The sequence below is a fragment of the Eptatretus burgeri genome, chromosome 10, assembly GCF_056783735.1.
Source record: "Eptatretus burgeri isolate ZD-2024b chromosome 10, Ebu_testis_v1, whole genome shotgun sequence".
In the NCBI taxonomy this organism is placed as follows: domain Eukaryota; kingdom Metazoa; phylum Chordata; class Myxini; order Myxiniformes; family Myxinidae; genus Eptatretus; species Eptatretus burgeri.
In genome coordinates, this window is record NC_140970.1 from 6,599,863 (window position 1) to 6,625,912 (window position 26,050).

A 26,050-nucleotide genomic window follows, 5' to 3' on the forward strand; every position below is an offset into this window, starting at 1 on the left:
GGACACTGGATACCATTGACCAGAGTCGCAGGGCCAGGCTGAATGTCAGAGCTGAGCTGTTCAGGGAGCTGAGGCGAAAAACTGTACGTGCACTGAGGGTGGACAAGGAGGCCGATGTGCGAGGAATCTGTGAGTGGGTAGAGCATCACCTGTGGACAGGTGATTCTTGTCCCGCTTACAGGGGAATTCGCGCATTGCGTTCCTCCAAGCCCATCCCTCGGAGCACTGCAGTTCGAGCAGAGAGTGGTAGGCTCTTGACAGAGGAGTCTGAAGTGAAGGCCCGCTGGGCCGGTTACTTTGAGCGGTTGTACCAGGCTGATCCCCCAGCTGTCGAGTTGGACATCAAGGGTGTCACAATCCCTGTTGCTGACCCTCAAATCAACTGTGGTCCACCTTCGCTTGTGGAAACACGGGCTGCGGTGAACCAGTTGAAACGGGGCAAAACTCTAGGGATCTGTGGCATCCCTGCTAAACTTCTCAAGGCTGGTGGAAATGCTGCACTCGTGTCGATGCATGCAGTTTTGTGCTCTGCCTGGAACACAGGCATCATCCCAACTGACTGGAAGAGGGGCCTTGTTGTTCCTCTCTGGAAAGGGGAGGGTGTTCGCCAAGACTGCAACAACTACCGAGGGTGATGCTGCTCTCAGTGTCGGGCAAGGTATTTGCTCGGATAATTCTCGATAGGGTTCGCCACCATCTGCTTGAGCACCAGCGTCCAGAGCAGTCAGGCTTTACACCAAAGAGGTCAACGATTGACCGTATCCTTGCTCTTCGGGTCCTCACCGAACGCAGGCGAGAGTTTCGGCAGGGGCTGCTTGCAGCCTATGTTGATCTCTGTAAAGCGTTCGATTCAGTGAATCGGGATGTCCTCTGGAGGATTCTTGGTCTTCGTGGGGTGCCACCAAAACTGATCGATCTGATGTCTGAACTCTACACTGGTACTGAGAGTGCTGTGAAGTGTGGTGGTACCATCTCTGACTTATTTCCAGTTGTTACTGGAGTTCGTCAGGGGTGTGTACTGGCCCCCACACTTTTCAGCACTTGTCTGGACTGGATTTTAGGGAGGATGTCAGAGAGATCAAGCTGCAGTGCATCGTTTGGGAATGTCAAGATCTCGGACCTTGATTTTGCAGATGATACAGTCATCTTTGCGGAGACTTTAGATATCCTTTTGGGGGCCCTCGAGGTGCTGAATGAGGAGTCGGAGCCGCTGGGATTACGGGTTTCTTGGGTCAAAACTAAAATCCAGGCGTTCGCTGACATCTTGGATGCTGCTGTCCTGTCTGTGTCTGTTTGTGGTGAGGATGTTGAGGTCGTGGAGAGATTCACTTACCTTGGCAGTGATATTCATGTCTCTGCTGGCTATGAGTCAGAGGTCAATAGACGTCTGGGTCGGGCCTGGGGAGTCATGGATTCACTGGATCATGGGGTGTGGTGCTGCCGGTACCTGTGCGGGAGGACGAAAGTCCGAGTCTTCAGGTTCTTGGTACTTCCAGTCTTGCTCTATGGATGCGAGACTTGGACTCTGACCAAGGATCTGAGATGGAGACTTCATTCCTTTGGTACCACGTCTCTTCGGAGAATCCTTGGCTATCGCTGGTCGGATTTTGTGTCCAACGAGCGGTTTCTGAGAGAGACTCGGATGAGATTTGTTACCTGCATCGTCCGTGAGCGTCAGTTGTGGCTGTATGGACATGTGGCTCGTTTTCCTGACCCTGATCCTGCTCACCAGATTCTCTCAGCGAGGCAGTCTCATGAGTGGAGGAGGCCAGTGGGCCGACCACGAGCCTCGTAGTTGCAGCAGGTTGACCATCATCTCAAGGAGATGAGGATGGGCCTGGCATCTTACTGGGGGATGACCAGACGGAGGCCCCTGGAGTACCTGCGGAAAGTGGATGCAGCGACGCACTGTTCTGGCACATGCTCCCATACCTGACCTGACCTGATAAAAACATTAGAAAGGAAATAACTTGCACCAAAAACTTTATCATTTTCACGCTCACACTGACGCTGACGCTCACGCTCACGCCGGGGCTATCGCTAGAGCTCTCTGTTCTTCGAACAGGCGAGCTTACCAGAGTTGGTGTCAAAGCCACCCAATGCTCGCCTGTTAAAACATTTATCGTTTTTAAAAGACTCGTCTAATAATTAATATTATTTATAAAGCATTGCAGTGAAGTCTGATCCAAATAATTTTCAAGCAATATATGTATATTGTAATCAGTAACAAGAGAGCAAGTGAGCACAATATACACCCGAACAAGAAGGTATATACAGAATTGTGCTACAACATGGAAAACAGCATCCTGGTTGCCATGGCAACCACTTTAGATGACGAACATATGTTGCGACACACCATCTCCACAGTCTGTACGTATGTACCAAATATGAAACGTGAAAGTTGAAAACTTTGGGAGTTAGAGTGCGGACAGGAACGGATGGAAAACAGCATTCTGTTTGCCATGGCAACCACTTTAGATGACGAACGTATGTTCTGACACACCGTCTCCAACGTCTGTACCTATGTACCAAATATGAAACATGAAAGTTGAAAACTTTGGGAGTTAGAGTATGGACAGGAACGGATGGAAAACAACATCCTGGTTGCCATGGCAATCACTTTAGATGACGAACGTATGTCGAGACACACCATCTCCACAGTCTGTACCGACGTACCAAATATGAAATGTGAAAGTTGAAAACTTTGGGAGTTAGAGTGCGGACAGGAACGGATGGGAAACAGCATCCTGGTTGCCATGGCAACCACTTTAGATAAGGAACGTATGTCACGAAACACCGTCTCCACAGTCGGTACCTATGTACCAAATATTAAATGTGAAAGTTGAAAACTTTGGGAATTAGAGTGCGGACAGGAACGGATGGAAAACAGCATCCTGGTTGCCACATCAACCACTTTAGATGACGAACGTATGTCATGACACACCGTCTCCACAGTCTGTACCTATGTACCAAATATGAAACGTGAAAGTTGAAAACTTTGGGAATTAGAGTGCGGACAGGAACGGACGGGCGGACAGACAGACAGACAGACGGACGGACGGACGGAAGGACGGAAGGACGGACGACCGGTATCACATTATACGCCCCGATATATATATATATATATATATATATATATATATATATATATATATATATATATATATATATATATATATATATATCCTTCTTTCGGCTGCTCCCGTTAGGGGTCGCCACAGCGGATCATCCGTATGATCCGCATAGTGATTTGGCACATGTTTTACGCCGGATGCCCTTCCTGATGCAACCCTGGTCGCCTCTTATGACACAGGGATATGGTACACCTATTTTAACTGGGGTATACACCGGCCCAGTACACTGGTACTCATTTCTCCGACCTCGGAAGGATGACAGGCTGAGTCAACCCCCTGGTGTATTAATTCAGTGGCCCAACGGGGCTTGAACTCAGGACCTTTTGGATCCTAAGCCGCTGCCCTAACCACTGCGCCAACACCAGGCTCATGTGTATACAATATATATATATATATATATATACAGGCTTTTTATATATATAGGGTTTTTTTTGGATCCTAAGCCACTGCTCATGTGTATACAATCAAGAAGAGTAAGATACACATCACCACAAAGTGGACTCAGTCGATGTATAGCTGCCCAAAAGCTGCAGATATTTGTGTGTTGGTCATGCACAAGAACTCCAATGTGCAATACCAAATCCCCAAGTATATTTTATTGGTTGCCTTAATGTCGATCGAGCTCATATGGTTTTAAGTTGTATTCACAGAGGGACAGCTTATACATTTTAAGACATATTGTTAACAATGTACAGGAATTTAGTGAAACCTCATCTGAAGTACTGCATTTAGTTTTTGTCGCTACATCTAAGAAAGCACATAGAGCAACTTGAATGATTCCGGGCCTAACTCGACTCAGCTATGAGGAGAAGCTGAAGGAGATGGGACATTATTAATTAAAAAGGGGGCAATTATGAGGGGATATGACAAAGATGTTGAAGATAATGAATGGTGAAGACAGAACAAGTGTGGAAATGTTTTTCAGCAGAATAGAAAGTGATAGGACCAGGGGTCATAGCTTGAGAGTGAAGAACAGTAGAGTTATGACAACGTTATGGCAAGGATGTTTCACTCAGAGAGTAGTTAATGCATGGAATTGTCTCCTTGGAACAGTTGTGGCAGCAGCAGCAGTTGAATTAGAGAGGTACCTGGAAGTATTGGTGGATGGAGAGGTGTATATATATATATATATATATATATATATATATATATATATATATATATATATATATATATATATATATATATATATATATATATATAAAATAATACCAATCTTGCACACTAAAAACTCGGCTCGCCGTCACATGATCCCTATGAAATTGATGTGGCACTCAGTATACATGCCGACAATGTTTGGGAAGTCTTGGCGTTCCATAGTACCACTTGCATTTTGCACAATGCGTATTTTTGACATTCCGCGTGTACGGTCTGTCGTCTGCTACCAGTTATGTTGTACTGCTAACCCGTGCATGTGCATGGGTATCGCTAGTGTATATATATATATATATATATATATATATATATATATATATATATATATATATATATGTATATGTATATATATATATATATATATATATATATATATATATATATATATATATATATATGTATATGTATATATATATATATATATATATATATGTATATATATATATATATATATATATATATATATATATATATATATATATATATATATATATATATATATATATATATATATATATATATATATATATATATATATATATATATATATATATATATATATATATATATATATATATATGTATATATATATATGTATATATGTATATATATATATATATATATATATATATATATATATGTATATATATATATATATATATATATATATATTGTTGCGAATTCGCGCCCGCCGCCGTGCGGACGGCCACGTCACTCGAATCGTGACCGCGTCGCCTACCGGACGGACAATTCAGTCGTGACCCTCCGGGAACTATCGCCCGGAGCCAGTCACGGGTGGGCCTTTCGACCTCACCACAATCGTGCCAATTGGCCACCCGCGTAGGATAGGGTTGTTCGCCAAACTCGACCTACCTAAGTACCCACGCGGATGGTAAACTGGGCGATCGTACCTCGCCGCAGGTCGACTCCGGACACGAACCGTTTAAGCGGTCCGTTCCGTGCTACAGTGATAAACAAGCGGTGTTATCGTTGGCCTCGACGGTTCCGATGAATTACCGGGCGTATTAAACCCACAACGAACCCTTTACATGAAGCAGGATGAAGGGTCAATGAAGAAAAGACAAAGCGAAACAGGAAAACAGTTCACTCAAAGCACATTTATTTCCTGGCACACGGAAAGCACACATATACAGCCAAACAGTCAAAATGCACATATAGCAATAAAAACAAAAGCAACAACGACGCAGAGTTACTACCGACTACGTGCACACACGGCAACACTTATACAGTTCTACTTTACAGATGGCGCCAACACACATTTACTCAAAAGCAAAGGAAAGAAGCCACCCTCATAGACAAGGGGGCAGACAGGCCTGTAGGCCAATTGTGTGCGTGACCTGAAGGAGCGGCCAGGCCCGCGAGACCGGGGGGGGGGGGTCCTACCCGCGTCCTCGTGACGCGTTGGCGGACGAGCCACAGATGTGGCCGCGTGGCTGTGCCCCGACTCCATGCTCCTTGGCGGGTTTCGTTGGCACGACGTTTGGAGTGGGGTGGGAACGGGGCCCCCTTGTTGCACTCTCTCAGCGCGGGGGAAAGGGGGAATTGTTGATGCCCTGGGGGAGGGAGAATGGCTGGCTGGCTTGGGTCCCAGTGATCTCACACCGTGACCTCGTCGCCGACCGCCGTCCTTCTCGCCTCGGACCCGAGCTCCTTTGCTTCTTCCCGCAACTCTTCTCAGCCGACTCCAGAACCCAACTCTTTGTCACACCAATGACTTCGCCAACCGACTCGACTCACTCTGCCACACCGATGACTCGACTCATTCTCTCCCGATTTGCCTTGCGCTCGCCGTTTTATAGGCCGGCAGGAGAAAACAATATGCAAATAGCCGGATCAGGATGACCTCGGGGGCGGAGCCATGCAGCCTATTGGACGGAGGAAAAGTGGGCGTGAACCTCCCCTGATCCTAGAATTTGCATTTATCGATTTCACACAGACGCGCCTGGAGGCGGGGCCAAGCCGCTCCGCGCTTGCTAATTGGACGGAGGGGAAGTGGGCGTGTAGCGTTTGTGATCCGAATTTTCCTCGGAAAGGCCGCTATTTGCGCTCATGGCTCGGTGCGTATCGCTGGACGGGCCCAAGACAGCCCGACGCTCAGTGTTCACAGGTCGTGAGGGAATGGCCGTAGAAGGAGAGAGGTGAGGGTGGTGGAGGGTTTTCGGTGGTGGTTTGATGGTTATGGTGCCGTTTGGGAATGACGGTGATGCGATGATGTGGGAGCGAGTTGTGAAGGTCAAGGTCGTGGCTGTTGGCGTTGTTGTTGTTGTGAAGTGGCGTTGTGGTTGGTGGTTGTTGTGTGATGGCGGTTGAGACGTGGTTGGTTCAAAATAAATATAGAACAGAAAAACGGCTATCTCAAAGCATCGCAGCCCGGATGAATCACATAAATTCCCTCGATAGAACGGGTTTGGGGCTAACTACACATGTACTTAGAGATATCTCACCTATGGGCCCTGAATGGTGGTTTGCGAATTTCCACAGCCGCAACACTACCCCCTCCCCTTTTTACAGACTCGTCCCGAGTCGTCAAATTCTCGTGTGTCATCATGTGTAGTTCTCCCCTAGTACGTTTTACCTACGGATCCCTGAGTGCGACATTCATGGTATTCGTGTCCCAAAATAAATAACCTGAGGGCTGAGTAACTAACTAAACAAACCCACTCATACGGACGACTTAAATAAAATTGTCGGCGCTAGACATTCATGCTGGGGGCGCACTCATATGTACAGTACATCTTAACCTTCGAAATTTTACACTAAACCATGGCCCAGGATCAATGGACTCTGCAGGAGAAAGGTAAAAGAGTCAAAAGAGAAGTGGCGCACGGGCCGCCACTGCAGGCCCGTGTTGTAGCTGCCAACAGGACAGTTCTTGCAGCTTGCAAACGGTTGCTATGATCCTGGCGCACATGGCAATGAACAAGGGGGGCAAAGCAAAATTGAACGGGGGCGAAAAGTAGATGAGGGCAGTGGGCATGGCATGGCAAAGGCAGCAGGCAACCACAGCCTGCAGAAAAAGGCCGTTGCAGGCAAACACAGTCGGCAGACGAACTGGCCGGCACAGGCCTTGCAGTAAAAACAGCCGGCAGATGAACTGGCCGGCACAGGCCTTGAAGCACAGCAGCTGCAGGCGATCCGGCCGGTACAGGCCTCGCAGCAAAACAACAGCTGCCGATGAAGTTGTCCGGCCTTTGCCTTGCAGTGCATTTTGCTGGAGGGAGTGCGGCGGTGCTGGCCACTCGGAAGGCGGGCTCGGACCTGCCTACTGTCTCCCTCCCACCTATCGCCTTTTCCTGTCAGTGTCTATACCCACTCCCTTAATTTGTAAAACCCAATTTAGCCCCAACTTATTTTTTTATTGTATTTATTTATACTTCCCCACTATAAATCGTCCCCTAACCCCCTTTACTGTCCTTGTTCGGCTAACCTATCTCGTCACCTAGCCTACTCCCAACCCCTACGTTCCCTTCCCGGAGGGGAATGAGGGAGAGCTAGCGTCATGTGCCGAGGCCCAATGAAGCCTCAGAATGGCCTCCTCATATTTCAGCGATCTAACCCAAAGTGGGTCCAGCGGCCCACAACGAGCAAAGGAATGGATGGTGCGGAGGGGTACACTTTCCTATCCACCCTAACGTTATTAACCTTAAACTACCCCGGGGCTTTCAACAAGCGCCTCTCGCTTAATCTATTGGTTCTAACAACCCAGATTCCCGTCGCCTGTGTTGGTGTCCTCACAATTTCGGGCCTCGCCCCCCAATTTTCTTCCCGTGCCATCACACGGTCTCATGGCTGGGACGCGTGGCTCCCATTGCCAGGCACGACCCTCCGGCGATTCTCCGACGATGGCACCCCCGGGCACTACACTGCCTCTGAGCCTACCAGCTCCGAAAACACCGGCGAGTGTCCCCCATGGCAACTCCCCTGAAACGCTCACGTGGCAGGCTGGCTTCCCGGGCCCCTTTCCGAGGGTCACCCGTGCCCACAACACTGCCCACGCGGCTAATGGCGCCCCGGGCCCCCACACCATGCGGGCACACCTGTGCCCATTACGCTATCCCGGCCCTCCCATGGGCCCTTGGCCGATCACGGCCGACTAGCCCGGTGCACGGGTACCCACTCAGCGATACTCACCTTTCGCAGCCACGCTCCGAGCCGGTCAACAGGGCTCCTGCACCCCTCCAAATGGGTATCGAGCCTCCACTCCCACCAACAGCAAAACGACCTTCATTTTGTCAATTTGACTAACCCAGCTAACTCAGTCTATACTGACCCCAGGGTCCCTTGAGCGGGAGCAACTCCTCCCCCCCAATCACTCATCGCACCATGCATTCCACAATCACTCCATACACTCAGACCCGCTGGCCTCATTCACTCATCATGTACTCACCTCACAACTTTCAACACACACATCGCTGAATCCTGCCATCCTGCTATCTGCATCCCCGAACTACCTCGTGCTCCCACGTTGTCCCTTAAAATACAGCACATTCCATTTAACACTACGTAGCTAAGCTACGTCCCCTCTGCACATCCAAAGTCTGTCTCTGTCTCCAAATGTCCCAAAAATCATTTCCCAACCCAAATCTCACTGCAATCCTTCTACCTAATCCATTCCATGGGCCCCATGAGGACTTATCCCTGCCCCATGGAGCTGGTCTAACTAAACTAACCCTTCCCCTCACTAGTTGTATCCTGTGCCCAGGCCAGGGGGTCTTCCACCCCTTGCCCAGGAATTATGGTCACCCGAAAGCGAGGCTTGCTTTTTTTTTTTCCTTTTATTGCACAGCACCAATGCGGCAACTCGCAACCTGCACACCAGCGCGGCAATTCACAGCCGCGCACCTTTGGCATGATGTCATGGCAGCTGTTCGCGTCCCTCGCCCCTCTTGGATGGTACCATCCGGCAGGGATTCACCCTCCTGCCGGATTCCAACCACACACGCTGCCATGACGTCACCCTGCGCAAAAAAAAACACAAGCCCCACGTCTCGAGGGGTTCCCCACGCGAACACATGTGCCCTGCCCGTTGGAGCTTAACACACCCGCCCGCGTGGAGAACCCGTCCGGTTCGAATCCATAATCCTGCCTAAACTTTGTCCGTCGCGGGATCGGCAACATTCACTGCGCTCATTTCCGGACTGGGTTTCACTCCCGCAAGCGAGCACGTGGCAGCCTCGTGCATTGCACGCCCGGACCTCGCGCTCGCCGCTGGGTGAACCCGGCGCGGTCCCCAATACATCTACGGCCCCCACCCGGCCCTTGTCTCTCAATTGTTGCAGTCGTCCCCGTTCGATCCACGCACACCTGCGTGTCACGACGCTCACACACCATTCCATCCCATTCACACTTGGAGACGCGGCTGCGTGCTCCCGCATGCCCACCGTCATCTCCCTCACATACAGCGACCTTACACATGCTGTTCCTCTCCTTACACTCGGCCGCTCACTCACTCGCGCCATCGATCCCCTTGCACACGTGGCCCCACTCACTCGCGGCCTTTCACTCACTCCCGTGGTTTGTTCCACGCACGGCGTGCTGGGAGGCACGTACTCCGGCACACTCGCAACCACACCACTCACACACGGGGGCGCACTCACACACGGGGACACACTCACACCTTTCACCACACACAGCGGGACAACCACACTGGATATCAGTGTCCCCACAAGGGGTTCCGGGGTTTCTATACCCCCCCCCAAGCTCTCCGTGCACCCGTCCGCAACACTCATCCCCTCGAACTCGCAAAGCACGACCGAACCCACCTGGTCGTGAGTCGCCTCAAGGGGGCATACGCCCTCCCCTCGTTCCTGGAGGAGGCCATCCAGCTGCTCGCACCGGGTCACGACACATTCTGCCAGCTCCCCCTCATGGTCCTCCACTAACTCAAAGTGTGTGTGTTCGTCACTAACCCCGTCCAATTCATCATGTAGTCTCTCCTCTATCGTTCCCATCTCCCGCGTCTCTATACATTTTATTCTTTCCGTCGTCACCTCGTGTCTCGTCTCACACGTTTCGGTCTCCGTCACCCCGATTAGTTTTTCCCCTTGTGTCACCGTCACCGCCACGCGTCTCGCCCAACACGTCTCGCGAATTATTTTGTCCTTACCCGCCTCCATTGCGGGCCTGACAACCGTTGCACTCCCTCCCAGCTCGTTCGCTCCCACACGTGGCGTCACCATTTTGAGCTCACCTGCTATTGCCTTCATGCCCGCCTGCAGGCTTCGGCCCATGTTCTGCGTCTCACCCCGCATTTCTTCCATTTTGTTTGTGTTTGTTTCCATTTTCTTATCCATTTTCGTTTTCATTTCGTTTATGGCTTGCAAAATCATTTTGAGTGCACTCGGCTGAGCCGATTCGGCACGGATCGGGGGGTTTTGGTGGAGAGGGGGAGGGGAGGTGTCATACGCCGCGGCCGCTGCTGCTGCCGCGCCCATTTCGGGCTCTGGGTTCGGTTGGGGGGGAAATTGTTCCTGCACAACCAACATTTCCTGCTCGGGGCTTTCATCCTGGACCATGGATTCCACACATTCTAAATCCATATCTACCCCCGGCTCCCACTTGCCTTGAGACTCCATATTATTTCTCGTAACGGGTTAAATTTAATTGCTCGTAATTTGGAGGGAACGGGGGGGGGGGGGTCGCCTCGCACACCCCTGCTCCTTTCCTGTGAATTTAGCTTGGAGGCGGGAGGGATTCGAATCCCACTCCCGGACACCAGTGTTGCGAGGAGGGGGATGGGTTCGTGTCCCACGACCTGACACCAGTGTTGTGAATTCGCGCCCGCCGGCGTGCGGACGGCCGCGTCACTCGAATCGCGACTGCGTCGCTCACCGGACGGACAATTTAGTCATGACCCTCCGGGAACTATCGCCCGGAGCCAGTCAGGGGTGGGCCTTTCGACCTCACCACAATCGTGCCAATTGGCCACCCGCGTAGGATAGGGTTGTTTGCCAAACTCGACCTACCTAAGTACCCACGCGGATGGTAAACCAGGCGATCATACCTCGCCGCAGGTCGACTCCGGACACGAACCGCTTAAGCAGTCCGTTCCGTGCTACAGTGATAAACGAGCGGTGTTATCGTCGGCCTCGACGGTTCCGATTAATTACTGGGCGTATTAAGCCCACAACAAACCCTTTACATGAAGCAGGATGGAGGGTCAATAAAGAAAAGACGAAGCGAAACGGGAAAACAGTTCACACAAAGCACATTTATTTCCCGGCACACGGAAAGCACACATATACAGCCAAACAGTCAAAATGCACATATAGCAATAAAAACAAAAGCAACAACGATGCAGAGTTACTACCGACTACGCGCACACACGGCAACACTTATACAGTTCTACTTTACAGATGGCGCCAACACACATTTACTCAAAAGTAAAGGAAAGAAGCCACCCTCATAGACAAGGGGGCAGACAGGCCTGTAGGCCAATTGTGCGCATGACCTGAAGGAGCGGCCAGGCCCGCGAGACCGGGGGGGGGGGGTCCTACCCGCGTCCTCGTGACGCGTTGGCAGACGAGCCGCAGATGTGGCCGCGTGGCTGTGCCCCGACTCCATGCTCCTTGGCGGGTTTCGTTGGCACGACGTTTGGAATGGGGTGGGAACGGGGCTCCCTTTTCGCACTATCTCAGCGCGGGGGAAAAAGGGGGGAGGAATTGTTGATGCTCTAGGGAAAGAGTATAGCTGGCTTGCTTGGGTCCCGTGACGAGCGATTCCACCACGACCTCGTCGCCGACCGCCGTCTTCCTTGCCTCGGACCCGAGCTCCCCGGTCTCTTCTCCAAATTCTCCTCAGCCGACTGCCGAAAACCACCGGGACGCCCTCGCCTCCCGACTCCACTCCGCGCTCCAAATTGCCTCTGCCCAAAACTCTCTCCGCTCTTCTGCCACTCTCCGCTCTTCCAAGGCCGACTCTGCCTTTTCTGCCACTCTCCGCTCTTCCAAGTCCGACTCTGCCTTTTCTGCCACTCTCCGCTCTTCCAAGGCCGACTCTGCCCAAACCGACTCTTCCAAGGCCGACTCTGCTCAAACCGAATCTGTTCAGATTCGCCCCGCGCTCGGCGCTTTATAGGCCGGCAGGAGAACCCATATGCAAATTTCTGGATCAGAACGAGCTCGGGGGTGGAGCCACGCTCGCCCATTGGATGGAGAAAAAGGGGCGTGAATCTCCCCTGATCCTAGAATTTGCATATCTCGATTCCACACAGACGCGCCTGGAGGCGGGCCCAAACCGCCCCGCGCTTGCTGATTGGACGGATCAGCAGTGGGCGTGTAGCATTCCTGATCCTAATTCTCCTCGGAAAGGCCGCATTTTGCACTCGCGGCTCGGCGCGTACCTTGTACGAGCCCAGGACAGCCCGACGCTCGGTGCTCACAGGTGGTGCGGGAGTGGCCGCAGAAAGAGAGAGGTGAAGGTGGTGGAGGGTTTATGGTGGCGGTTTATGGCCATGGTACCGTTCGGAATGGCGGTGATGCGATGTTTGCAGGAGCGAGTTGTGAAGGTAAAGATCGTGGCTGTTGGCGTTGTTGTTGTTGTGAAGCGGCGTTGCGGTTGGTGGTTGTTGTGTGATGGCGGTTGAGACGTGGTTGGTTCAAAATAAAGATAGAACAGAAAAACGGCTATCTCAAAGGGTCACAGCCCGAATGAATCACATTTATTCCCTCTAAACAACGGGTTTGGGCTAACTACACATGTACTTACAGAGATATCTCACCTACGTGACCTGAATGGTGGTTTGCAAATTTCCTCAACAATATATATGTATATATATATATATATACATATGTATGTATATGTGTATGTATGTATATGTGTATGTATGTATATGTATGTATATGTGTATGTATGTATATGTATGTATATGTGTATGTATGTGTGTGTGTGTGTGTGTATGTATGTGTGTGTGTGTGTGTGTGTGTGGGAGTGTGTGGGTGTGTGTGTGTGGGTGTGGGTGTGTGTGTGTGTGTGTGTGTGTGTGTATATATATATATATATATATATATATATATATATATATATATATATATATATATATATATATATATATATATATATATATATATATATATATATATATATATATATATATATATATATATATATATATATATATATATATATATATAATCTCCTGGTGTTGGCGCAGTGGTTAGGGCAGTGGCTTGGGATCCAAATGGTCCTGAGTTCAAGCCCCGTTGGACCACTGAATTAATACACCAGGGGGTTGACTCAGCCTGTCATCCTTCCGAGGTCGGCGAAATGAGTACCAGTGTACTGGGCCGGTGTATACCCTGGTTAAAATAGGTGTACCATATCCCTGTGTCGTAAGAGGCGATCAGGGTTGCGTCAGGAAGGGCATCCGGCGTAAAACATGTGCCAAATCAGTATGCGGATCATACGGATGATCCGCTGTGGCGACCCCTAACGGGAGCAGCTGAAAGAAGAAGATATATATATATATATATATATATATATATATATATATATATATATATATATATATATATATATATATATATATATATATATATATATATATATATATATATATATCTTGGCAGAAATGCATGTGCATGATGGGCCTGATAGTCTCCTCCTGTATTAAATTACTTGTATTTCCTTGTTTCCAGTCGATATCCTGTGAATGAACGAGCTGAAAGTATGGGTGTTAACCTTTCTTCCAGAACAGTAAGATACACATGAGCACAAATTGGTCTCAGTAGATGTGTAGCTTCCCAAAAACCTTTTCTGATGAGAGACAACAAAATGAAAAGGCTGAAACTGGCAGCAGAAATGAAACAGTGAGATCACCAAATCTGGAAGAAGGTGCTCTTTACAGATGAGTCCATATTTGAACTGTTTGATAATAATCAACGGCAATTAGTTTGATGGCAGACCGTAAATCAGTATAATAGCCAAGCCAATGTATAACAGCAATAGTGAAGCCCTGGGTTGGATCAATACAAGTGTGAGACTCCATTTCAGCTCAGAGTGAAGGAGATTTCCATAAAATTGAAGGTACACTGACTGCAGAGAAGTATGGCACTGGCAGATTCTGATCCATCAAGTCATTCCCTTCAGAACACAGGGATACATCTTCCAACATGACAATGACCTCAAGCATACAGTCAATGGAGTGAAAAAAAACAGTCTGGAATTTAAAGAGGCTGATTAAACAATCATAAAGTTGCCTTAGTTCTGATATGAACATAATTTAGGCTTTTTGAGTTAGATGTACATCCATCCATCGGGACCATACTCTGTGCAGAGCGTTGGTGCTGGCTTCGCAGTCTCCTGGGCTATTGGGCACAATCCTGGACGGGGAGCCACTCCGCCACAGGATACCAGCAAGCTGGTACTCATTTTGCCAACCTCAGAAGGATGACAGGCTGAGTCAACCCCACCTGGAATTAATTCAACAGGAAAGAAGGATTTGAACTCAGGACCCTGGAATCCTAAGCCCACCACAAGCCATTCTAGGATCCTAAACCCACCACTCTAGCCATTACTGGTAAGCCAACACTAGGCATATAGATGTACACCGAGGAAGTTATATGTACACAAGCAAATACCTTGAATGAATTGTGAAAAGTGCTGCAGGATATTTAGAACAACATTCCACAGTCAGAGAATGACAACTGTATGGAAGCATGAAAACAAGGAATCGTGCTCTACATGAAGCAAAGGGCTCACATATCTTCTGCAATTTCAATATGATAACATTTACTCATTGTATCTCATTTAGAAATGTCTAGTTTACCAGTCGTTCAATTGGCAAAAACAAGGTGCAAACAGTATGACTTTTCAAGCACAATACCTTGTTTGCAGCCATCCCCTTCCCAACCAGAGGGGCAACAACATCCCCCCTGGGGGCTGCAGATGCCACTCTCACAATTTCTGGGACAGGGATTTCTGGGCAATGCAGGCACATGTGCTGGCCGTCTACACTGCACAGGGTGCTCCGGCCTGCATACGCATACATGTGCAGATGTTGTTTAACAAATCCCTACACTTCATATATTGTACCTGACACAATAACAGTTCCTTCTTAATGATGAGCAGTTGCCAATATGATATTTGGGTAAGATGGTTGCCTGAACTTGGAGCTGTAACCATAATTACCTCCGCCACCAAAAGTTATGTTTTCGAGGTTGTTTTCACCCCTGTCTGTCTGTATATCTGTGAGCAGGATCTCTCAAAAAGTTATGGACGGATTCAGACAAAATTTGGTGGACAGGTTGGGTGTATGACAAGGACAAACTTATTAGATTTTGGTGAAGATCTGGATCCGGTTACTAGAATTTTTAAGTGATTCTTCACCATTGAAAGAAAGGGCCAAAAACGATATATAGCACGATATCTCAAAAAGTTGTGAACGGATTCGGATGAAACTTTGTGGACATGTTGGGTGTGTGACAAAAGCATGAATTGATTTTATTTTGGTGAAGATCCGGATCTGGATCCAGAAACTATAATTTTTCAAATGATTCTTCACAATTGAGAGATAGGGCCAAAAACGATGTACAACATGATATTTCAAAAAGTCGTGGATGAGTTGGTTAGGTGACAAGAACAAGCAGATTAGATTTTGGTGAAGGTCTGGATTCAGATCCATCCTCAGTGGAACACAAAACATAACTGTTCAGGCTGGTGGATGTACTCGCTCAACTGAATGCCGTTCTAGTTTATACATGATTTTCCAAATCAGTCCAATATTTATGGCAAAACCGTTGCCAAAGATAGGGAAAGAAAAATGAATATTTTGGTGATTATAAATTCGAGATTATAATATAAAATGACCGTTTTTACAGCCATTTTTCCCTGCTGTGCAGGGGTTAGGCTTTTTCTTGAGGCAATGTTTTATGGCCGGATGCCCTTCCTGACGCCAACCCTGGTCGCCTCTTACGACACACAGGGATATGGTACACCTATTCTAACCGGGGCATACACCGGGACCAGTACACTGGTACTCATTTCGCCGACCTTGGAAGGATGACAGGCTGAGTCAACCCCCTGGTGTTAATTCAGCAGCCAACGGGGCTTGAACTCAGGACCCTGGGATCCCAAGCCGCCACCCTAACCACTAAGCCAACACCAGGCTCTAAATTCGAGATTACTGCTTGCATTGTAATAATGAGATAGTTATGCAATATTTACCATCTCACATCAGGCACTAAACCTGCAATTTACTATTCATTTGGTTCAACCACATAATTTCCAGGGCAATCACCAGCCAACGGCATTCAGGAAATCAAGTTCAATTTCCTGATAGTTTCATGGCAGAACATAGCAATCTCACTACGAAGGCCCAGGTTTAATTCCTGGTGAAACACTGATCTGGATGCAGTGTGGATCTAGTAGTGAGGGCTTCCCATGGGTTCTCTGATCAAATATGGCTGAAAGTAGTAGTGGTAAGAGTTTGAGTTTTAAGTTTCTTGAAACAAAACAGATTTCAGAAGAATGACTGTTAATGTTGGTTTGTCAGTAAAATCCCAGCTTGCTCACAAATGACCTTGAAAGAGGAAATAATCTGCGTGTTGTTCTGCCTCTTCTTCATGTGGTGTAGGTTCATTGATGCCCATAGGATTATATATTACACAGCAGTGCATATGGTAAATTTTGTAAAAAAAAAATCACCGAATTAATCAGCAAGGTTATAGAGTACATTAAATGAATATAAAAAGTTATATTTGCTCATTTGAATTTACCCCATGTTGCTAATAATATGTATCAAAATATTCTGCAATATTTGTTTTATTGCCATGTGTACAAATAGTTAAACACCAACCAAACAGCAATCCAGCAATGATTGTTGTGTGGTTGGTGTTTAACCAATTATCGCTGAAAATAAATAAAAATGACCATATATTTTCATACCTATTAATATTCACCTTGTGAACACATCATTTGAATGCTATAGTTTGGGAAGAAAGAGGTGAATATTAATAGGTATGAAAATATATGGCAATTTTTATTTATTTTCAGCGATAATTTCCAACCGATACGTCTGCCCCATATACACTGCTCTTCTGATCATCGACGCATCGCTGCACATTTTAAAGATGACTCTGCCAAGGACATTGGTCTTTGCGAGTTGATTTTTCATTAAATATAACAGCAAATTACAGAAGACGAATATTAAATTTTAGCCTCGACCTATATTGGTTATATTTATGTATACGTAAGCACATCTGTGTTAGTTGTTCATACGAAGGTGGCTGTTTTGCATCCCCTCTGCGATGTTGGCAATAATTATGCATGTCAACACTCTCCCGAAACAAACCCAAATACCCATCAAACCTTTGCATATAATGGCATGTTGTACATGAACTTGTTTTTAGTCTGCTTGCATCACTTTAAATTCATGACAATAGCAATGCAAAATTACAACACATCAACTACTAAAAAAAAATTTCGTTTTATTATTTTGTATACGTTGTCGAGGCTCGTATGAGAGCTAACACACAACGGACAGCAAGGGGGACATGAGACAAGAGGGGCAGGAGTGGGAAGGACAAAACAGTGGGGAACAGAGACATTAGGAGATCTGTGGAAGGGAGAGGGATGCGGCGGGGAACATGGGGAATACAAGATGGACATTTCAGGGACTTTCAGAAAGGAAAGCAGAGAATTTGAAGGAGGTGGGCTTGGGTGGATTCAGGGGTAAAAAGATCAAGGAATTGGATGGGGGATGATAAGAGGTGGTGGTGAACAGTTGTTTTGAAGGCCTGGAGGGAAGAATGGGATTGAATAGAGTGAGGGAGTTTATTCCAAAGGCAGGGAAAAAGAGGAAAGAAAGAGTGAAGGTGAGCATTGATTCGTGATTTTGGTAGTTTTACCAGAAGCGGGTTGTTGGCGGACCTTGAGCACCTTGCAGAAATGTGGTGGGGACAAATTGCAGAGAGAGCAGGGGGGGCGAGGCTGGAGAGGAGACGGTAGAAGACAGAAAGACCACCGACCAACCTGCGGTGATTGAGTGAGAGGCCCAAAGACTCAGCCTCATTGCGGGAGATGCCAATGATCCGAAATGCCTTGGTTTCCACAGCGTGAAGCCGAGAAAGGTGGGAGGCAGGAGCACCAGCCCAGAGGGGAGAGCAGTACTCCATCAGGCTGTGGCCAAAAGCTTTGTAAGTGGTCAGGAGCTCAGGAGGGCTGAAGAAGGACTTTGCACGACGGAGGATTCCCAGTCGGCGACTGGCTTTGGAGGTGAGGTTTGAAATGTGGTTTTCCCAGGAAAGGTCATGGCAGATAGTGAGACCCAGAAGCTTGAAAGAAAGGACTTCTTCCAGAGGATTGTTGAGAAAGTGGATGGGGGGGGTTCTAAACGGTCCTTTGGGAGAGACATAGTGAGAGTGTGAGATTTGTCCGGATTGAAAGACATGTTCCATGTGTTGGACCAGTTTGTGATTTTACCCAGATCTGCAGTGAGCGAAGAGGCTGCTGCTTGCCGGTCTGAAGGATGACCGATGATACGGCAGAGGGTAGAGTCATCAACAAAGAGATATAGAGGATTTTCCAGAGTCGGAGAGATCATTGATGAAAACCAGAAAAAGAACAGGGCCCAGAACGCTACCTTGAGGAACTCCAGCCTGGACAGGAAGAGGGGATGAAATAACTCCATTTCGGGCCACACGTTGACTGCGACAGGAGAGGAAGTCTGCGAGCCATGAGTGGAGATGGCCTTGCATACCATAGGAAGAGAGTCTGGTGAGTAGGGCAGGGTGCCAGACTGTGTCAAAAGCACGTGATATGTTCAGGGATATGGATCTGATTTCATGTCCGGCATTGAGGACCTCCATCCATTGTTGGGAGAGCAGAAGCAGCATATCCAGGGTAGAGTGACCTGGTCTGAAACCAAGTTGATGATCGGAAATCAAGCCATTGGAGAAGAGGAAGGATTTAATGTCTGAAGCGATGATGGATTCCATAACCTCGCTGATGATTGGGAGAAGGCTGATTGGTCTGTAGTTGCAGGGATCTGTTTTTGCACCTTTTTATGCAGGGCAGCTATGTTTGCTCATTTCCAAGCAGATGGTAGATGACCTTGAGCAAATGAGAGGGTGAATAGAACAGAGAGAGGGTGAGCAAGAGCAGAAGAGCAGGTTTATAGGACACGTGGGCTGATGCCGTCTGAACCGGTTGCAGAATCTGAGTCGAGGTTTGACAGCAAGCTCTCCACCTTGTCAGGAGAAAAGGACACAGAGTCCAGGGACAGTTGCGTGCGACTGGGTAAGGTGGGTAGAGAAAGTGATGGGTTTTGGACACAATATTTAGTTGCCAACACTGAGTTTAGGCATTCAGCTTTTTCACGTGCGGTATCAGCAGTGTGGCCATTTGAGTTAAGGGAGAAGATGAAGGGGGAATATACACCAGAAACAGATTTGATTTGATGCCACCAGGATTTTGAGGAGGGAGAGCGGTTTGAAAGTTCAGACTTGAGCTTAGAAAGATGTTTTATTTTGGCTCTCCTGAGGGTAGATACACACTTGTTCCAAGCTTTATGGAAGGAACTGAGATTACCCTCAGTTGGGTTTGCTTTCCATGAGGCAAAGGCAAGTTGTTTCAGGACAACTGCCTCACCACAAGCTTCAGTGAACCAAGGGCGGGAGGAAGGGTAGGACAACTGAAGACGAGAGGGGGAAATCTGTGCATGAGGAAGAGCAAGTTTCTTTGAAAGAATTCCCAGGATGAGTTGATGTTTGAGAAAGTAGTGATAGGAGACCAGTCTAAGTTTGATGGCTGCTCGGAGACCCTGCCAGTCGGCTTGAGTGAAATGCCAGACTCGACGGCGGTGAGGTGGTTCTCTGATAATAGCCAGAGAGATGTCCACTTTGACAAGGATGTGGTCAGAAGAACGATTGGAGCGGAAAAAGAGCAGCAGATATTGTCAGGGAAATTTGTCAAAATCAGATCCAGAAGAGATGGAGTACCATTGGTTGAGATCCGGGTCGGGAAGTTGATCGATTGAGTCAGTCCCAATGAATCGCAGAAAGCTTTTGCTGAAGTGCCATGAAAGGTGAGAGAGGTACCCACACCTGGTCAACTGGCATGATGACAATGGAAGTCGCCACATATGAGGAAGAGAGAGTTTGGATGAGAAGATAGAAGATGGTCCATGTTTTCGGATAGTGAGGTGTCGATGGAGTCATCACTGTTAGGTGGACGGTGCAGTACACATATAAACATGAGGTGGGAGTGGAGGGGAAGCCGTAGCTAGAGGTATTCCTGGCGGTGTGGGGGAGTGAGGGCAGTGCAAAGAGAGTGAGGAATAGAGTCTTTGATGAAGAGAGCAACTCCTCCACCAGGGCGAGGCTCAGGTCTGTCAAACCGGAGGAGGGAGTAACCAGGGAGAGATACTTGGGAGTCAGACACATATTGGGGGAAGAAAGTTCCTGTTAGGCAGATTATCTCTGGTTTGTCAGTGGCAACCTGTATGGAGAGATCTGAAAGGTTTGAGCGAAGGCCTCGGATATTTGAGGTCCACACTGTTAATGAAAAGGGAGGGGAGGAGGCTTTGGGTGCAGAGGGGTGGGAGTGGAGGGGGAGGGTAGGACAAAGGATGAGGGGGGGGGAGCTAAGGAGGGTTGTTGAAAGAGTGTGGGGGATTGCAGAATCGCTAGGGAAGGGGGCCGGATGAGGAGGAGAAAAGGCTCTGTGGTGCCGTGGAAGAGGGGGCACAAGAAAGGGGGAAGAAGGCAGTTGAGGATTTGAGGAGGTGGAGTGAAGAGATGGAGGTGAGAGGGCAGGGGAAGGAGGCAGCTTTGTGGATGAGAGGGGGGGGGACTTTGAGAAGGATGAGTGAGGGGAATGAATGGTGGGAGAAAGGTGAGGGGGGAGTTTTTGAGAGAGGTGAGAGGGAGGCTTGGAGGGAGAAGAGTGTGATCTTGCTTAGAGAGTGAGGGGTGAGAGGAGTGAGTTGGCACTGAAATTGGAAAAAAAAGAATGATTGATGGAAAGTGAACATTCATAGCAAACTGGGTTTTTATTTTAAGTTTCAGGTCAGAGATGCGATTAAACATGTTTCTTGATGGATGCAATAAAGGCAAATTCAGAGAATGGCGATTGACTTGGTTCTGTCTCGGAGACATTCCTTTGTGAGTTGATCAAACTGTTCTTGGCCTAGATTCTTGGCAGTACGGACTGTCTTCAATACTGAAGGGTCTGCAATTTCTTCAGAGAATGAAGAGAAGAAATACTGTAACAGTTGGATTTTTTTAGGCAAGGTATGAAGGAGAGGTCGAATTGAGAGCAGTCTGTTTAAATAGTGGAAGAGTAGTGCATTATGATTCAGTAAAGAGTACCACATGTGTGAAAGAGGAAGATGAAGCATTATAAGAGATCGGTTTTATTATTTATTATGATTATTGTTGTTTGAGAGAGTTTTCATCAGATTAGGTCATGGAAGTGTTGCTGAAAAAATCGTGAGGTGAATGGTGAAATTGGATCGATAAACGCAGGGGGTCGAAACAGATCACGTGGTTATGGGAGAAGCACTTGGCTCTGGGAGGTGTATCGTCAAAAGTGAAATTATTTATTTTAAATAAGGATTGCATAACATTTGGAAAAGGGAAGGTTGAAGTAAAATCGTGGAAGTGTGTGGTGAATTTGGATGGTAAACACAGTGTGAAGCTGCTGGGTCGATGAAAAGTAGCAGGAAGAGTAGAGAGAGACACGTGGTTACAGGATGTGTGGAGATCGAAAGGATACAAGGAAGATTATTATTTTTTGATGTATTTTTTAAGAACAGGTAAGATTCGGGAATGGAAGGTTGTAGATTGGAAGAAATCGTGAAGGTAATAGCGAGAGAGGGTCAGCTCAGTAGAATAAAGATGGTGTGCCGGCAGGAGGAAGAAGAATAGGAGATGAAGAAGAAGAAGAATCGAGACTTGTGAGTGTGCAAGGAGAAAGGTAGTTTTTTTTTTTTGATTTAAGACAAGAAATAGTGTTTAGTTGGGAGGGACGGGTGTACGTTGAGAAAGTGGGGAAGATAGAAATTGAAGGTAATGGGGAGAAAATACAAATAAACATGATCGTACGCCGAGGGGAACGATGGGTAGGCCTCAAGCACTCGGTAAGACAAGGATGACGAAAACTGACAAAATAGCACGATTTTTGAAACAAAACCGAACTAGGAACACACAGTAACATGTAGGTGAGAAAATAAACAGTTAAAATGGGACAGATAATGACCGGAAACTTAACTTTGAGATCGTCAGCATAGCCCTGAAGGAGACCTGCCAACGCTCCAAACCCAGAACCGGAAGTATTGAGTCAAGTTGCATTTTTAACACTTCATTTTTAATATTCAACAACAAATATCCCATTGCTTAAGCCCATTTCTGGGACATCTAATAAGCAGACCGAAAGACCCTCTTTGCTCATGACTGCAACACATACCGACGAAGATCGACCAGGCGGTATACACGCCCCACTTCAGCTTGCCCAGCTTCTTTGCCACTCGTCAGTAGATATATTTCTCCTGTTCAACATAAATGTAGTAACATTAATGACAAAGTCATAATTTTTCTCTGAAAAATTAATGAAGTGATTAAAATATTTGTTTTGCTGCTTGGGATGATGTAAATGATTTAAATTATACTTTCATTGAATGTCTAGCATAGCAAGCTATACAGGGTGTCCATAAAGTCCTTGTACAACTTTGAACCTCTATAACGTTGAATGTAAACACGACAGAAGCAAACTGTAAATGGCACATGAAAGCATAATTCATAAAGATTTTACTCAATACAGTTAAATTTTCTATGCTTCATCCAGATTCTGTTTTTTTTTCAGATCTCTAACTGATGGAAGACGGCAACATAAGACAAATAAAAGGCAAACTGTGTGTTATGGTGAGCTGAACTGAAGTCCATAATCGTGAGAAGAAAATTCACCACTCATTGAAAGAAAGATGCACCACACAGGACCTCAATTAATAATTGGATGAAGAGGTTAAAAGAAATGACAAACCACACTAGTTTAATGATGTTCAGTAAATGACAAACAATCCGGAAGGTGACAAAGTCAGTGATGAAGCCGTAGCAGCTGTCTCAGAATCATTTGAATGAATTCCAGGCAAAGCATTGTGACGTGCATCACTTGAATTTAACATTCAACACATTCTGTACAACCATGCACAAAATTCTCAAAGCCATGTTGCATGAACATGCTTACAAGATCCAGGTAGTTCTAATGTTACACAAAGAAGACTACGATGCAATGTTAGATTTTTCTCAACTCTTCAAATGAAAAGTCCTCGATTCCCCTGGGTTTCTTGATGAGGTGACATTTTCTGATGAGGCAACATTCCACATTTCTGGTAAAGTCTGGCATTTCTGGCAGCTGTTCACAACCATCTCAGATAGTCCCCAATCCCAAACCATGATATTTTGTACCCTTGTTAACCCCCACCCCCTCCATCCCACCTCAGTCCCTCCTTCTTCCAAATTCCCAGTTTTTCCTCCTGAGAGTTTCCCTCTGTATCCATCTTGCCACCCCAGCATCCTCTCCTGGCCCCCATTCTTCACCACACCCATTGTTTGTCCAAGCCTCCCTCTCTCTTGGTCTTCAACTCTGCTGTTGGTATTTCCCCCCTCTCTCAACTGTTCCTTTTGTCCTATTGGGTCCTGATCCGTTCAATGTACTAGTAGTAGGTCTTCCACACGCCTCGACTATAGATGAAAAAAGGAGAAATAAAAAACCAAAAAGTCAACTGTCACAACTGTTGCATTTGGTGGACAGAAGAGAAACTTCTGGAAATTTGGCAACATGAAAGAGACTCCCAAAAAGTTAATTTCTGGTGTGCGCTCAGAAAGTCATAGATTAATTATTGGTCCTTTCTTTTTTGAAGGAGCAACAATGAATGGTGAACGTTATCTGGCTATGTCACAGAAGTTCTTGATCCCTCAACTACGTCGATTAAATCTTTTAGCTAGCACCTTCTTCCAGCAAGATACTCCTTGCCACTTTAATTGTGGTGTGTGAGAGTTTTTAGATGTTGTCTTCCCTGAGAAGTGGCTCGGTAGGCATGGACCACTTGCTTGACTACTGCATTCCCCTGACCTGTCCCCATTGGACTTATTTTTATGGAGCCATTTAAAACTTTATTCATCAAAACCCCATTCTTTGGAGGAATTTTAAAGCTAGAATCACAAATACAATTCAAAACACCACTCAGCAGCAACTGGAGAACGTTTTTAGAGAATAAGGAAATTGGATTGAAAACTATTATAGCAGATAGCAGTTATATTGAAACGTTAAAAAAAGAACTGCATTGTGTTAAACGTTTATTATGCCTCCGTTGACAAAGTCACTGGTCGCATTACGTTTTCGGGTTGTCCCTCTGTCCGTACATACATATGTCCATGCTAATTTTCTCTGTTTTCTCTACAACCGCTCATCCGATTGACGCAACATTTTCACTATAGGTGCGACTACTCATGCAGAATTTTTTTTGATAATTATGACGTCATAGGTCATGTTGTTTGGCAGCCATGTTGGAAAAAAAAGGAAAAACTTTGCACCTCTATCTCTGAAACCATTCCACGGAAAAAATTGAAACTTGCCACTTGTGACGTACTTCCCATGGGAAACGAGTATGATTTTTTGATGGTGTGATAGGTGGCTTCATTATGACATCATAATTGCATACGTCAAACGCTTTATCCAATCAATTTGAAAAATTTTGAGGTCATCTCGGGCTGAATTGTATGGAGGGGGGGGGGATGATGATGTCATCGGTCACATAATTCGGCAGCCATATTGTTTTTAACATACAAACCTTCAAAAATCTTCTCTGAAACGGCTGAACATATCGAGACAAAACTTTACAGGTATGATCGCATATTCATGAAGAACAAAAAGTTCTCAAGCTATGATGTCATGGGTCACATGGTTTGGCAGCCATCTTGGATTTACCTTCAAATCTTTAAAAATAATCTTCTCCAGAATGGCTGAACTGATCAAGGGGAAACTTCACCCATGTGTTCCCCAAGCCTTGCAGATACCAGGGTGTTTACAAATAATTAATAGGTCATATGGTCTGGCAGCCATATTGGATTGAACGAAAATCTGAAAAATTCTCTCTTTTGAACCGCTTCATCAATCGACATGAAAGGTCACAATTATGATCTAGTAGTCATGTGGAATAGGTGTTTTAAATTTCAACCAGATCAGATGCATGGCCTGACAGACATAACTCTTTTTTATTATGAACCTGGATTCAGGGATATAAATCACACTAGTTTAATGATGTCATATGTGGCTTCATTATGACATCATAATTCCATACGTCGAACGCTTTATCCGATCAGTATGAAAATTTTTGAGGGTCATCTAGGGATAAAATAAATTGTATGGGGAAAGGGGTGGGGGGGGGTGGGTTTATGACGTCATTGGTCATGTGGTTTGGCAGCCATATATACATTTTTTTAAACATAAAAACGTTCAAAAATATTGTTCTCTGGAACGGCTGAACAGATCAAGGCGAAACTTTACAGGTCTGATTATTATATATCTATCGTGACCCGTCTAGTATTGTGCCCAATTGCCAAGGAGACTGCTTAGGCAGCACCAACGCTCTTCACAGAGTATGGTCCCAATGGATGGATGGATGAATGATCTATCCATGAGGAACAAAAAGTTCTCCACCTATGATGTCATAGGTCAAATGGTTTGGCAACTATGATTTTTTGAAGCATCAACCTTGAAAAATCGAATTCTCCAGAACAGCTCGA

At 46.5% G+C, this 26,050-nt stretch overlaps 1 protein-coding gene across 1 annotated transcript in view; it reads right to left on the minus strand.

The window, feature by feature from the left end:
- The window catches only part of LOC147017900 (hedgehog-interacting protein-like), a 221,263-nt gene that overhangs the window by 40,810 nt on the left and 154,403 nt on the right, over positions 1–26,050 (minus strand). Inside the window, exons 11-12 of the mRNA XM_085896963.1 lie at positions 22,713–22,794; positions 15,133–15,281 (exon numbers count right to left, since the gene is read on the minus strand). Of these exons, the coding sequence (XP_085753089.1) occupies positions 15,133–15,281; positions 22,713–22,794 (231 nt within the window). The remainder of the gene's footprint in view (positions 1–15,132; positions 15,282–22,712; positions 22,795–26,050) is intronic.